The sequence below is a fragment of the Poecilia reticulata genome, linkage group LG13, assembly GCF_000633615.1.
Source record: "Poecilia reticulata strain Guanapo linkage group LG13, Guppy_female_1.0+MT, whole genome shotgun sequence".
In the NCBI taxonomy this organism is placed as follows: Eukaryota; Metazoa; Chordata; class Actinopteri; order Cyprinodontiformes; family Poeciliidae; genus Poecilia; species Poecilia reticulata.
The window spans coordinates 32,871,128-32,886,690 of record NC_024343.1 but is presented as its reverse complement, the minus strand read 5'-3'; the positions used below and the strand labels follow the sequence as shown (position 1 = coordinate 32,886,690).

At 43.5% G+C, this 15,563-nt stretch overlaps 2 protein-coding genes across 4 annotated transcripts in view; one reads left to right on the top strand and one right to left on the bottom strand.

The window, feature by feature from the left end:
- clrn1 (clarin 1) overlaps window positions 1-3,081 on the bottom strand; it is an 8,369-nt gene extending 5,288 nt beyond the window's left edge. The window contains exon 1 of the mRNA XM_017308133.1: window positions 2,382-3,081. Within this exon, the coding sequence (XP_017163622.1) occupies window positions 2,382-2,634 (253 nt within the window). The 5' untranslated portion in view covers window positions 2,635-3,081. The remainder of the gene's footprint in view (window positions 1-2,381) is intronic.
- Window positions 3,082-3,391: 310 nt separating this feature from the next.
- Window positions 3,392-14,969, top strand: masp1 (MBL associated serine protease 1). Of its 3 annotated transcripts, none has more exons than XM_017308081.1 (13): window positions 3,392-3,712; window positions 4,421-4,637; window positions 5,834-6,011; window positions 6,934-7,065; window positions 7,946-8,142; window positions 9,047-9,194; window positions 9,269-9,387; window positions 10,176-10,254; window positions 11,723-11,851; window positions 12,027-12,101; window positions 12,864-13,111; window positions 13,182-13,370; window positions 14,542-14,969. In XM_017308081.1, exons 1-13 carry the CDS (start codon window positions 3,708-3,710, stop codon window positions 14,950-14,952), a joined length of 2,127 nt encoding a protein of 708 aa, XP_017163570.1. In that variant the 5' UTR covers window positions 3,392-3,707; the 3' UTR covers window positions 14,953-14,969. The 3 variants fall into 3 exon arrangements, with proteins under 3 accessions (XP_017163570.1, XP_008424963.1, XP_008424964.1); XM_008426741.2 differs by lacking the exon at window positions 3,392-3,712 and adding an exon at window positions 3,768-3,938; XM_008426742.2 differs by lacking the exons at window positions 3,392-3,712; window positions 13,182-13,370; window positions 14,542-14,969 and adding an exon at window positions 3,768-3,938 and having other exon boundaries at window positions 12,953-13,091.
- The last annotated feature ends 594 nt before the right edge of the window (window positions 14,970-15,563 follow it).

Genomic DNA, 15,563 nt, shown 5'->3' with positions numbered 1-15,563 from the left:
AGGAGGAGGAGGAGGAACAGGAGGAGGAGGAGGAAGCATGGAGGTTACTGGTTGTGTTTTATTAAAAATACAATTATTCACATCCCAACATGCCAACACTGTATGATTTGATTAAAAACACTTTATTTTTCCCAAAGGGAACTAAACGTCATAACATCCAAGTTTCTTCAGAGTCATTGAAGATGTTAGTCCAACGTGTCAAACTGAAGGTCCGGGGGCCAAATCCGGCACTCCAAATGTGTTTATGCTTCCAGTACAGATATCATCATCCTCCACTTTCCTTCAGCTCAACTTTATTTGTCTCTGTTTTCTATAGTTTTCCACACCTGGTTACAAATTCACAGAACTGGAAGAATCGGCTGAGTTTTTAAAATTCCCGTCTAAAAACTAAATATCAATAATACTCAATGGACACAGAAGCTCCGTGTTAAATGGCCAGAATGATTAATTCTGTAAATAGTGTAGATAATGCTGAAACAGTTAGTGGTGATTAATTGATTATTGAAATAATCAACTAATTTTGCAGTTGATTCTGGAGAACTGAGAGTCAAAACCAGTCAGATCAGTAAATAAACCAAAACTGTACAAAAATATAAACATTTTTCATTTCAGATGAAAAAAACTTCTGTCTGCAAATCTATGTGGCAGTTTTAGCTTCAAATTCTGTAAATAAAATATTATATTAAGCACCTTTTTTATCCAGCTATAAAGAACCAACAGATCAGCCTCACATGTTCAATCTAACAGAGGTTAACTTCACATGGTGATGCTGTTTTGCTGCATAGAAATGATAAAATGATGTTTATGAAAATATTATTGTATTTCATGGAATAAAATGTTTATTTTCTTATTTTAAAAAATGAATTGGATGATTTTCTTTTAGTATCTTAGTTAAATAAAGTCTCTAGAGAAAATGGCAGCTTTTTATTTGAGTATCTATTAATTTACTACAAGAAATGAATCATTAGTTGCGGCCCTGATTTTAATTGTTTGAAAACTCCGGTGATGACGTCATAGTCGTGTGCGCTCGTGATCCCGCTGTTCGTCCTTCTGGACCGGCGACCGTCCTCATTACTGTCAGAGCGGTTCCGATCCGGCCCACTCAGCCGGAAAGCGTGTTAGTGACGGGTCGTCGCTCCATTAACTGGGACCAGTAACCGCTCTGTTCTGGTCCAGTCTGGAGGAGGGAACAACATCATGTTCCACAGAACCGGTCCGGATCCAGGTTCTGCTTAATTCAGAGACAATAAGTTAATGTTTTCTGCCTCAGAGCAACAGAACCGGAACCAGAACTCTGCAGAACCAAACAAGAGGAGCGGAAACCAGAATGTTTCAGTGACTTGAACTTTAATCCGGGTCAGAACCGCATGAAAGACGGAATTTAAGAACATTTTAATAAAACTTGTTTTGGTTTAAAACTTTTTGACGTAACTTCACATCTCGCTGGTTAAATCCATTTTCTGTTCTGCGTCTCAGCGCCACCTTGTGGTCGGAACCGGCGGAGCAGTTCGGGTGTTTCGGTCCAGTTTCTGAACTTCAGTTTGAAGGAAAAAAAACTGAAGGATGGTTTTATGTTCTGTAAAATTAGAAATGAGCAGCAATAATTCAAGTTATTTAGCTTAATAAGAAAATAAATGGATTCGTTGTTCATGTTATTATTTGTTTATACATGTCACAATTTTAAACTATGTTTTAAAATTACCAAGCTAAATATTTAGTTAGCAAGCCAGTTTGGATTTAGGACGTTTGAAAATAAATATTAAAATTTAAGCTAAATCTTTAGTTTCTAACTGAATATTTAAGTAACAAGCTAAACATTTAGTTTTAACTAAATATGCTCGTTATTGGTTATCTAATTAAATAATTAGCTTTTATTTTGCAAGTAAATTTGGTTTTAATTGCTTCAGTTGAAGCTAAATATTTATCTTTAAGTTATATTTTAACATTTTTAATTTAACTTAACCAAATATTTAGTTTTAAACTAAATATTTAAATTGAAGCTAAATAATTAGCCTTAACTAAATACTTATTTTAGAACTAAATATTTAGTTTAGACTGACTTTAAAATAAGTCTAAATATTTAGTTGGAGATAAAATGTCTAGTTTGGAACTGAATATTAGTAATTTAGTCTGAAACTGTGAAATTTAAAAATGAATAATTGTAAAAATGCGTCTTTGAGAAATTAAGCCATTTTTCTTAAAACAGACTAAATAATCCAGATTATTGCTGTTTATTTTACAAACGAAACTCCTTAATTTTCATGCTAGAATCAACATTGGTGCTTATTTTATAAAACCTGGGATCCAAGTTTCTGTTAAGTTCTTCACACCATCTAAACGGACCCTCCGGTTCCGACCCCTGGACCCCCGGTAGGACTCACATGAGAACCGGGACGGTCTGCCCCCCAGGCCGCACTGCTTCACCCTCTCCCCGTGGAACAGCCCGTAGCTCAGCTCCCCCAGAAACTGGTCCAGTTCGGCTCCGGTGGCGTTGACGAGCTCGGCTCCGGTTCGGCAGAGCACGACCCCGCGGAGCCAGTAGGGCAGCCCGGTGACGACGGCAGCCGAGAGGGCGCAGCAGAGGCTCAGGAGGCCGGCGGAGCAGAACAGAACCTGCTTCTGTCGGTTCGGCATGGTGATGGCGGAGGAAGAGGAGGAAGAGGAGGAAGAGTGGGGGTCCAGATCAGGGTGGGGGGGACTCCATCAACCCGAACTGAACCGCAGGGACCAACAGCGCCCAGGACTATCCCGACAGAACCGGTAGTCCATCAGAACTTTAACGGGACCAGATCGGATGACACCTCCTCTCCGCCGTCACCATGGCAACAGCGGGTCCAATTACCTCCGGAGCGGCGGAGGGGTCAGAGCTGTCCCGTAAAGTCTGACAGATGGCTCACTGTCTCGGCCCTGACCTTATACGGACTTCCGCTCACTTCAGCCTCATCAGAACCGAACTTTGGACCGCTGGTTGTATGGAGCCTTCAGCTGAGGAACCTGGTTCCGATTAGTGAACCTTCTCAGATGATGATGATGATGATGATGATGAGGGGAACTGTAACCAGTGGCGCAAAAAGTGAGTATTAACGACACATGGGGGCGCCGATAGGGGGCGCCAGAACATTTGTTTTCTGTATTTTACGGCTGTTTGCGGTTTGAAGAGATTTAGATAATTTTATCTCACTGTCAAATATCATCCCATAAACTGACACATTTACATAAAATGCATCTTCCTGTTTTTTAAAAAAAGTTTTTTACGTTGTTTTGCTTTCTCTCTTTACAAATTTTGAATATTGTTTTAAAAGTTTTTATGCACTTTCTGCCCAAGTTTGAAAATATTGTACTGATCAATTCATAAAGTTTCAATTAGATGAACCGTATAAATGTTCAGTTTGTGTGATCTCAGTTCCACACACGACTAACGGCTCTCTTCTGCAATTATGACAGTCAACCTTTGACTCTTCATGGGGTCAAAGGTCATCAGTTTGAAACTTGTTTTGAAACCAGAACTTTATACGGTTCTGGTTCTGAACTCCAGGTGATCAGAACCAGAACCCCTGAGCTGTGACGTCTCTGCAGCAGGGGGAGCTGTTACGTCACTTATTGAATCTGCCTGCATTTGTCACGTGACCGTTTCAGAGCCACACCTCTCCAGCAGGTCCGATTCGGTCCGGACAGACGGAGCCGCAGCAGCAGAACTTTAGTCCATCATGAGGTGAGTTTCCTATTGATCGATAATCAGATGATCAGTTATTGATCAGAAAACAAACTTGGACTTTCAGATGGAGTCTGAGTGAGACGGTTCTGGTTGACCAGAGAACAGATGGATTGATCCGGAGACTCACAGAACCGGGTCATCAGAACATGTCTCTGGGTTAAAACATGAGCAGGGCCGCATTCAGAACCATTTGGGACCTGGGCTGCAGCTGGAGCCGCTTTTGGTGCCCGACCCATGAATGATTCTTTTAGGAATAGATCGGATCCGATTGTGATCCAGACGTCCCCGTATGGGATTAGAATTTTATCACAATACTTTGTGGGATTGTTGTTATAATGCTAAAAATTATGATGGAAAACTATTTATTCCATCTGTTTTAGGTAAATATGGCTGTGAACACGACAAACGCTGTGATTTGGAATCAGCTTCAACAGGCCACTTACTTAAAGAAGTGGGATTAAAATAACCCAGATTAACTGAATTTGGGTTATTGGAACAAAATGGAGAAAATAGTAAAAATAACATTTCTGATAATGTCATTTAAAAAATATATTATTAATAAAATTTTATCAAAACATTGATAAATCTAAAGTATTTTCACAATAAACAATAAATGGTAAATGATGTGATAAATGCCCATCCCTCTGTTCAGTTCTGGTCCTGTCTGGTCTGGTTGGTTCTGATCCGGTTGTCTCTGTGCCTCAGGGTTTTCCTCCTCTCTCTGCTGGTCCGGTTCGGTTGCGTCGCTCAGCTCCGGTCGGAGATGTACGGCAGCCTGGAGTCTCCAAACTTTCCTGACCCGTATCCCACAGACACCAGGCGGAACTGGACCATCAGCGTTCCGGACGGATTCCGGATCACATTGTTCTTCAGCCACTTTGACCTGGAGCCGTCCTACCTGTGCGAGTACGACTACGTCAAGGTAAGCTAGGAAGACCCGGAACTGGATCAGGGAACGTCCTGGATCCGGCTGGGAACCAAATTAAATATCCTTAAATGTAGCTGCAGTCAGACTTCTGTGGGAACAGTTTGTGACTCCAAAGCGACCCACATGAAGAAGAAGAACGAAGCCGCCGCCCTGCAGCGCTCTGGTTATAGTAAAGATGGCCGCCGTTCTGCAGCGCTCTGGTTATAGTAAAGATGGCCGCCGCTCAGCAGCGCTCTGGTTATAGTAAAGATGGNGTTATAGTAAAGATGGCCGCCGCTCAGCAGCGCTCTGGTTATAGTAAAGATGGCCGCCGCCCAGCAGCTCTCTAGTTATGGATTAAAGATGGCCGCCGCCCAGCAGCGCTCTGGTTATAGTAAAGATGGCCGCCGCCCAGCAGCGCTCTGTGAAGAAGAAGAAGTTAGAAGAAGTTATTAAGAAGTTATTATTAAGAAGAAGACCACATGAAGAAGTTATTATGCAAAATCAACTTTTTTGAGCTTTATGTTATGATGTTATCAAAAACAAACCTGGAATGTTGCTTTGACTCTTTCATGCATGTTTGAGGAAGAATTTAATCTCCATGGCAACAAATCAGAGGCCCAAAAAGCCTGGGTGGACCCAGCTGGTTTTATACTGGTTGATACTGTTTGGTACTGGTTTTCACTGGTTTTATACTGGATTTTACTGGTTTATGCTCATCACCCAGGTTTTATACAAGTTTGTATTAGTTTATTCTGGTTTGCACTGATTCATACTGGATTATCTAGGTTGGTACTGGTGTGAGGGGGTTTACTGTTGCTGCTCTGAGTCTGAGGTGTGTGTTGATGCAGATGTTAGGTTTATCGGAGTGTGTGTCGGTGTGTGTTGGTGTGTATCGGCGCCCTGCGGTCCGTTGACCCTCCCAGTCTCTGAGCCAGATAAACAGCAGCTGAATGTAAACAGAGCTGCTGGTCTGTTTTCTGTCCCCAGTTTGGACTGAGCCCTGATGGACCCAGATCTCTGGGAGGTTAATGGTTCCAGTTTGACCCGTTTGAGGCCTGATGGAATCTGGTCTGATGAACCTGAAGGCTGCTGATGTTACACTTTGTTCCGACGTCCGATTACGTTGAGTCAGAACGTTGTGGTTCTGATCCAGATCTCTGGTTCTTCAGTGTGACGTAGTTTCTCTGACCTCCTGCGTTGTTGTGCAGGTGGAGGCGGACGGAGAGGCGCTGGCTTTGTTCTGTGGGAAGGAGGAGACGGACACCGAGGTGGTACCGGCCCAGCGGGTCATCACCTCCCCCAGAAACGCCCTCAACGTCCAGTTTGTGTCGGACTTCTCCAACGAGGAGCGATTCTCTGGATTCGTGGCTCATTATAGCGCAGTGGGTGAGGAAACCCAAACAGTCGAGCTGCCGGTTCCTGAGGTTCTGATTCAGGAACAGAACCCGGCGGTTAGCATGTCGGATTAACATTAAAACATGCAGCAGCGTCTGAAAGCAGCGATGAACCCTGACATGTTCAGACCATTTTTATATGGTGGTTTATATGATTTATAAACTATTGAGTTACATTCAGATCAGGGGTGTCAAACTCCAGTCCTGGAGGGCCGGTGTCCTGCAACTTTTAGAAGTGCCTCTGCTGCACCACACCTGAATAGAATAATTAGGTCATTAGCAAGGCTCTGGAGAACTGAGGAGGCAATTAAGCCATTTGATTCAGGTGTTTTGTACCTGTGGCACATCTAAAAACTGCAGGACAGCGGCCCTTCAGGACTGGAGTTTGACACCCCTGATTTAGATAAAGAACCAAAGATGTTAAAACAAATTGGTTACATATGGATTGTTTTGAGAAACTCCTCATGTTCTTCTTGTGTCACAAGGTTGAATTAAGCACTTTAGCATTAGCTATCGCTAAAGACTATGTTTATGATTAGTGCTTTAGCGCTAGCTTAAGCTAAATACAGCGCATTAGCATCAGTATAGCTGATATATATTTAGTGCTTTGGGGTTAGCACTGCTAACTGAAATGCTAGCGGTGCTAACCGCTGTTTTTCTGATTTTCCCAGTCTTATGGTCATTTTAGATAAAAAGAACATTATTTGGCCACAGAGGAAAAAATTTCCACCAAACACCTCAGAGATTTCTACATTAGTTTCACATCTTCACAAACAAAAATCTCAGTACTGTCTGATGTCCAAAAGTCAAGAAGTAGCGAGGTAGCGGCACCTGGACGGGCCGACCTCCTCCTGCTGCTGAAACACGTCAGAGCCTGAACTCTGACCTTTCTTCTTCTTCTTCTTCTTCTGCAGATATAGATGAGTGCAGCGAACGCGGAGACGAGGATCCGCTCTGCGATCATTTCTGCCACAATTTCATCGGGGGATACTACTGCTCCTGTCGCTATGGTTACCAGCTGCACACAGACAACCACACCTGCAGAGGTGAGTGTGTCGGCGCCCCCTGGAGGCCCACCTACTTCAGAACAAGACATTTTCCAATATTAAATTATTGACTCAAAACAAGATCCTATACTTTCCTGAAAAGTGGTAAGTGAGTTTTGTCTTACTTAAAGTGTACGAAGATATTTGCACTAGAAACGAGACAAAGTTATTGGTAAGATTTAGTGTTTTTGCAGTGCAGTGAGTGTTGTTGTGGGGCTGCACAGTGGCGCAGTTGGTAGAGCTGTTGCCTTGCAGCAAGAAGGTTCTGGGTTCGATTCCCGGCCCCGGTCTTTCTGCATGGAGTTTGCATGTTCTCCCTGTGCGTGCGTGGGTTTTCTCCGGGTACTCTGGTTTCCTCCCACAGTCCAAAAACATGACTGTCAGGCTAAATTGCCTCTAGGTGTGAGTGTGTGTGTGCATGGTTGTGTGTCCTGTGTGTCTCTGTGTTGCCCTGCGACAGACTGGCGACGTGTCCAGGGTGTACCCCGCCTCTCACCCGAAACGTTGGCTGGAGATGGGCACCAGCACCCCTCCCAACCCCACTGAGGGAAAAAGGGTGCAAGAAAATGGATGGATGGATGGATGGATGAGTGTTGTTGTCTCTGATTCAGTCCTGAAACCAGTAGAACAACAGAGTTAAACCACCTCTGATCAGTCATAACTTAGGGAACGGAAACGAGTCAGCTGGTTTTCAACCATTTTAACCAGTAAATGTTCAGTTGATTTCACTGACACCAAAGCATCAGGGGCCTCAGGGGCCCGGAGCCGTTAGACCTCAGTGTGGCTGATAACAGCTGCTGATTGGTGGAAATGTTTACATGATGAAGATGCTTGAGTGTGGAGGAGGAAGCTCAGTGTGTGTGTGTGTGTGTGTGTCCAGTGGACTGCAGCGGCGTTGTGTTCAGAGAACGCTCCGGCGTTCTGAGCAGCGTTAACTTTCCGGCTCCGTATCCGAAGAGCTCTGACTGCTGGTACCGCATCGAGCTGGAGGCCGGGTTCAGGGTCCAGATGAACTTTGACCCCCGCTTTGACGTGGAGAGCCACCCAGACATCAGCTGCCCCTACGACCACCTGAAGGTGGGACAAACACACCCGGGTTATCATAACTAACCAAACTAACAAGAACTGAAACCGAGAAAACATTTTCATTAACTGAAATAAATAAAAACGATAATTAATTAGGAAAAACTCAAACTAATTGGAACTATATTATGTGTTTATAAAACTAATTAAAACATACTTGAGGTCAACACGCTGACATTAGGCAGACTCGCCATAACATTTCTTATGTCAGGCCTCATCAACCCACCAAGCCACATAAGTCGACCCCCAAACTCACCCTTGTTCAAAATAACCAAAGTTTTCCATATGGCAAACATACTCCCTCATGGCTCTAAGGACCCTCCCCCATGACCCCGGAGACCCACGACCCCAAATCCGCACTTATCAGGACTTAGGGAGACATACTGAGACCTTATGGCGAAAATGACTCCCCCATGGCAGAACCCCCCAACCTTCCCTAGGCCCTCCACCGAAAACCGGCTTTTCCAAAAGTAATACAAGAGCTCCACCCTGTGGATTTTGCATCTTACTGCAGGTCCGCCCAAATGATGCAAAAATGATCCCAAATTCCCCATGCAAATGCCGCAGGATGGCAATGTGAGCGCTGGCAGCAGGGTCCGCCATGTCGCAGCAAAATGAATAGAATTTTCTGACATAAGGACACCCGGCCCTAACATACCTCCTGACCCTAACACTAACCAAAACTCAATGCACACCTTAGCCCTGAAACTAACCCCTGACCTACAAACAGCATTTCCCCTCATGGGGACCAAGGAAATGTCCCCAGGAGGCGCACCGGTCCCCACAAGGCTATCAGTACCTGGATCACACACAGCGAGGAGATGACAGAGCGTGTGTGTGTGTGTGTGTGTGTGTGTGTGTGTGTGTGTGTGTGTGTGTGTGTGTGTGTTTGTGTCAGATCCAAGCAGGAAGCAGAGAGTTTGGCCCGTTCTGTGGCGATCGTTCTCCAGGAATCATCCAGACCGACAGCAACATCGTCTCCATCCGATTCCACAGCGATGATTCTGGAGAAAACCTCGGCTGGAGGCTGAACTACACCGCCACAGGTGAGACCACACAGGGGGCGGGGCTACAGGGCTGACGGGGAGAGAGAAATTAGGCTTTTATTTTGAAATTGCAGGAAGTCAGTGTCCAGTACCTGAGGCTCCGCCCAATGCGGTGATGGATCCGATCCAATCAGAATACTCCTTCAGGGACCATGTGGTGTTCAGCTGTCAGCCAGGGTTCCTCCTGGTCCAGGTGAGGCTCCGATCTGCTGCTGGGAACTGGAACTGGAACCAGTGACTGAACTGGGAGCAGCAGAGAGGTTCTGATTGGTCTACACAGGTTAGAGCAGAAAACACAGGAGAGAATCTCATTGAGAGAGTTTCTCGTTTTGTTTGATCCATTGGATTAAATTTGATTAAACTTTACTTATTTTAATTAATCAGCATAGAAAAGAAACTCTTGAATTATGAGAGAATATGTTGATGTCTTTGGATCAATGGAAACAAAATATTTCTCATACCCTCAGAATACATCTGGTCAGTAGTGGGAACACTTCTGCTAACCTGCTTATGTGCTAATAGCAGAGCACATTTTTTGTTTAGTACTTTAACTCTTTTGCTAACTTTAAGAACATTTAGTGCACTTAGCTTGCCCTAGAATATTTTTTTCTGTTAAATGCTAAAGTGCTAATTTGCTCAGTTGTTTTGTTAATTTTAAGTTGAATAAAGTTCAACATTTGTGTTGAAGTTTTGGTTCTTGACTGTTAGGAATAGTTAGATGTTTATGTTAAGGCTCTTATTTTGAGGTGAGTCATATTTAGCGCTTCAACATTTGCTAAATACCATGTAGCTTTTAGCTTTAGCTAAAGTTTATGATCTGTGCTTTAGGGTTGGCGCAGCTACCTTTTTAGTTAGCACTACCCTCCATTGCATTTGGGCATTAAAGAAGGATTTTTAATAGAGAAATCATACTTTTGGTCATGTTGTGGCTCCAGCGGTTACAGGAAAGGCTTCACTGCTCCATGCTGTGATGTGTTGCAGGACGGTGGGCCGTCGGATCGCCTCCAGCTGGAATGCCAGGTTGACGGCTCGTGGAGCGGCCGTCCTCCTCGCTGTGACAGTAAGACTCGGATCTGAGCTCAGAGCTGCTGACGGACATGTTTCCTGTCCAAAAATGGAGACTCTGGAGTTTCACTCAGCAGTTTCTGTATCTGTCATCTTGTTTTACACGTTCAGATTTATTCATTAATAATAAATTAATTAAGTTAATGTGAAGCTGCATTGTTTCCAACGTTTTATGGACCAAACTTCAGGCTCGAGGAGTTTAATCCTCCTAAGTAGTAATTTGTTTCACCTGCAGACACCAGCAGGGGGTGCTGTTGTTTGGGAAAAAGGAGATTTTGTTTTTAAACAGTGGACCTCTGGTGTTGCACGTTTGAGCCAATTTGACAAAATCCATTTTCATCAACATTTTTTTGCACCTTATTAAGAATGGGACTAGAAAAGATTGACGGAAATGACAAAATAACTTCCTCAGTTTTTCAGTAAAGATTTTGCAGTGGCTTGTGGTGGTTTTTGGGATTCCCCAAAAAAATAGTTATGTTCCATAGAAAAATGTGCAAATAGTGAACTGTGAACAGTAATTTGTAAAGTGGGTTCACCAGAAAGTTTCCAAAGATTTTTCAACTTTTTCTGAAGGAGATATGACTGCAGTCATAAATAATCAATCCAGGGCAGAATTTTATCTCTACCGAAAAAGAAATAGTATCTATTTTTGTTTCTAGAATCATTACAACAAAGAGCAGCTTAAATAAATAGTAAACAAAGAACTCAATCTGGTGATATCTGAAGCTCCCAGCCATAAAAATCTACCTGCCGCCCAAAACAGCCAATCAGATGTGTTGTTGATGACATGCGGTTCCCTTCAGCTGCCACCAGGAGGCAACAGATTCAACTTTAAACAAGTTGAATCTGTTTAAAAAGAATTAAATGAATCATTTAATTCTTGATTCATTTAAGCAAACATAATTAAAAAGCATTGCAAACATGAAGTAAAAATGATTATGTTTCTGTCCGTTCTTACAATTAGGAGTAACACAGAATGTAACTTTACTTACTGTATTTGAATATTTCTGTTGTATTGAAATGTGTAAAATCTGAAGTATTACTGAGATAATTTTAACCAAGAGATGTACCTGAGAGAAAGTTAAAGATTAAAGGTTCCAGTTCTTCCTTCATCATCTGGAGTATTTATGTAAAAAAAAACATAACTGTTAAATAAACTAAAACTAAAAAAGGTGATGGAGACGTTAACAGAAAATATTTAAAGTGTTTGCGGGACGTGGAAAACTACCAAATGAAATGAAGTGGATGCATAAAATCCATAAAAACATTCGTTAACATCCTCAGGAACCATCAGGAGTCCGACATTTTCTTAAGCGCCTGTCTGCTGCAGGTAAGATACTGACTGCTGATAAACACCCCACAGAACCCCCACCTTAAAAACCGGGACTGTCCCTTTAACACCTGGGCTACATTCCTGCTGATTGACTGGAAGCTGATTGGTCGCTGACTCACGTCTGTTGCAGTGTTGGATTGTGGGATTCCCAAGAAGGTCGATGGAGCTGTTGTGATGTTTGGTCGCCATGACAACAGCACGCTGTTTGGAGCGACGGTTCGTTACGTCTGCGGGGAGGACGGCGTCCAGCTGAGCAACAGTAAGATGGTGGTGATGTCATCGGGTCAATTAAGATTTTAATATTTAGTTTAATGAGTGATTTTTGTTCATTGCTGTTTATTTATTTCATTTTTATATCTAAACAAACCAAATATCTGATTTATTGATCATGTAAACCAAAGATCATGAAGCTTGGGTCGGTTTCTGTGCTGCAGCTTCGTTCAGGTGTGGCCCTGCAGGTGAGTGGGTGGATGCTGACGGAGGAACTGAACTTCCTGTCTGTCTGCCAGGTACGACTCCTGCGTTAATCTGAAAATAAAAAACATATCAGACACACATTCAGTTTTCATGTTTTCATCAGCTGTTGACAGAAATAAAGAATAATGTGTTTTAGATATGAGTGAGTTACTGAAATACATGAACTCATTAATATTCAGATTTACTGACCATGGCTGTAGCTGTACTTTTTTTTATCCGTCAGCCTGTTTGCTTTACCTGTCTGTGGTTTTTCTCTCTGCTTGTTAACGTATCTGTTTATCTGTTTCCCTGAATGTTCTCTCGTTTATTTTCTTTTCTGTTTACTTGTTTCTTTACCTTTATGTCGGTTTTCATGCCCGTTGTTTTCATGCCCGTTGTTTTTATGTCTGTCATTACGCAATGACACATTTTTTTTCCTGTTTGCTTATCTATCTGCTCGTTTACCTGTCTATTATGGAGCTAAATCGAGGCCATAAAGTTTGTTCAAAAACAAAAGATCTGACACTGAATAGAAAACCTTAAATCTGAAAGGTAGTTTGGAAAATAATTTCAGATTTACATCTTTTTTTTCTTTTCAAAACATTTTTTCAGTTTAAAATTTTTTATTAAAAGAAATTTTAGTTGCATTTTTTCCTCTTTTGTACAAACTTTATGGCTCTAATTTAGCTCCATAGTTTGTTCCTCACCACCTGTTTTTCTGTTTATGTCTTTATAAATTTATCTTATCCGTTTCTCTCCTGTCTCTTTGCCTGTGCAGTCACCTGTCTCCTCTCTGTCTCCTTTCTGTCCTCCAGCCTGTGGCCTGCCTTCTCGCCCTCTCCCCAACCAGGTGAAGCGGATTGTGGGTGGTCGGAGTGCTGAGCCCGGTTTCTTCCCTTGGCAGGTTCTGCTCAGTGTGGAGGACCTGTCCCGGGTCCCTGAGGACCGCTGGTTTGGCTCCGGGGCCCTGCTGTCTCAGTCCTGGATCCTGACCGCCGCCCACGTCTTGCGGTCCCAGAGGAGGGACGCCACCGTCGTCCCGGTGGTCCCGCATCATGTGAAGGTGGATGTTCGTCCCTGAATGTGAGGTTCCTTCTGTCTTCGTGTCTCAGTCAGGACTTTCTGTCCCTCAGGTGTTCCTCGGCCTCCACAGCCTCAGAGACAAACAGACGTCCACCGGACGCTCTGTCGATCAAATTGTCCTCCATCCAGACTTTCAGCCCGACAACTACAACAACGACATCGCCCTATTGAGGCTGAGCGAGACGGCGGAGTTTAACCGGCTGGTCCGGCCTGTCTGTCTGCCACCAGCTCACCGACAGGTGAGCAGGAGAATCCAGGTTTCAGGTTGTTGAAGACAGTTGGAAAGACGGACATGGGCTTACTGAAAGACAGGAGGGACAAAGAGACAAAGAGACATTAAGGCTGTTTTCCCTCCCGACACTTCGGTTGATTGATTTGGAACCAGAGTTGCGAGGGAAACCAACCAAACCCTTTGAGTAACCTGTTCCCCTCCTGTCCTGTGGGGGCGCTGCACCAAGAACCACTGAAGGAAGCGACACAGAAACATCTGAAGACACTAAGAGCAACTTCCTTCTTCACCAAACGGAAACAAAATGGAGGTGGTTGGAAGATTTCATCTTGGAGCTTTGGCTTAAGACCACAAGTCATTTTTTCTGCTAGCGCTAGGCTAGCACATTTGTTTTTGTTGCATTTACCCATAATGACCTGCGCTGTAGTCTGCTTCTTGCTTTTAGACTGGTCTCTGGTCCACTTGCTGTTAACATATGCATTCGAACCGAACCAGAGTTCACTTCAACCAAAACCAGATGGAGGTTTGTAGGTGGACCAGAGTTCACTTTTTGGTTCGATTAGCATTCACACCTGATACATTTGGTCCACTTTAAACGGACCAGAGTTTGTTCCCTCTGTTAGTCCACATCTTTTCTCCAGATGTGAAAGCACTCCTGCAGAACTGTTTGGTTGGACCCCGACCCGCTTTCTGAACTGCTTGCAAACCTACAGACCGGTCTCGATTCGAACCAATATATTAACAAATATCTTTTTGGACTTACGAGCCACTGTAGCTGGGCATCATGGTAAAAATGAGCCCCTCGGTGTTGCTAATGCTGCTGCTGCAGGTGATAACTGGACTGATTGGACAGATAGATTACATATGTGTGCATAGATAAAAGACGAGAACCTTCAGATAAAGACAGGAACCGTCTGTTTCAACCTCTGGTCCAATCAACACATTTTAACCCATTAGCTCAAAAAGAAGAAGTCTGACTAAAATAATAAAAACTTAAAAGAGTGAAAACCTAAACATGTAAACACAATCCTATAACATTCACACCTCTTCAAATGAACTGGACTTTCTAGGCAGACGGACTGGATTGAATTGGACCAAACCCTAAAAACACAGATGATGTTTTCCATCACTGCTCTTCCTGGTTGATGATGTGATCTCTTCTTTTCTTTTGTCTCCACCAGGACCATCTGTCTTCCCTCCTCCCCAACTCTCTGGGTCTAGTTGCTGGTTGGGGGATCTCCAACGCTTCCTTCACCCCGTCCCCGCTGACCTCTGACCTCTTGCAGTACGTGAAGCTGCCAGTGGTCCCTCAGGACGAATGCCATGCCAGCTACGCTTCCCGCTCCGTCCGCTACAACATCACAGACAACATGTTTTGCGCGGGTTTCTTCCAGGGCGGGCGGGACACCTGCCTGGGTGACAGCGGGGGGGCGTTCGTGATGCAGGTGGGGCGGAGGTGGGCCGTGTTCGGCCTGGTGTCCTGGGCCGGACCCGAGGACTGCGGCAGCCAGAGGGTGTACGGCGTCTACACCCGGGTGGAGAAATACCTGGACTGGATTCAGAGCCATGTTCAGGCTGCCCCCTGGTGGTGAGGGAGAGACGCTGCCTCTCCCTGCAGAGACCTGCTGATCTGCAACACGCAGAATCTGATCAGTTGGTCGATTTGTCAGGAATTTTCATGGATGGTTGAAAGTTCAGACTGTAAAACGATGACTGTGGTTTTACCTTCAGGTTTCACTATGTGAGCTTTATAATCTGTATCAAATCAATTTAACTGCATGTTTAATTCAGAGGAGCATTTAGAACTTTCTCCACTTCTTTTAGAAATGCCAGACTATTATTTAAATTTATCAGTACACTGGAAAATAACAAAACCTTACTCATTATCTTAATGTAGTTTCTTGTCCAAATATTTTGAATAAGACAAAATGAACTTACAAATAACTTTTCTGCAAGATATAAGAGCTTAGGTTTAGTCATTAATTCTTAAGTATTAATAAAAACTAATAGTTCCTCTAGGAGATTATTTCTGTTATAACAAGACATTTTTCCCACATTACAAATCACACAATCTCCCTGGGAACTAGTACTTTTAACAATATTAACAAATAATTGACTCAAACAAGCTCTTATATCTTGCTGAAAAGTTACTTGTAAGTTGGTTTTGTCTTATTCCAAGCTACTGGGTACTGTTGGTCATCCT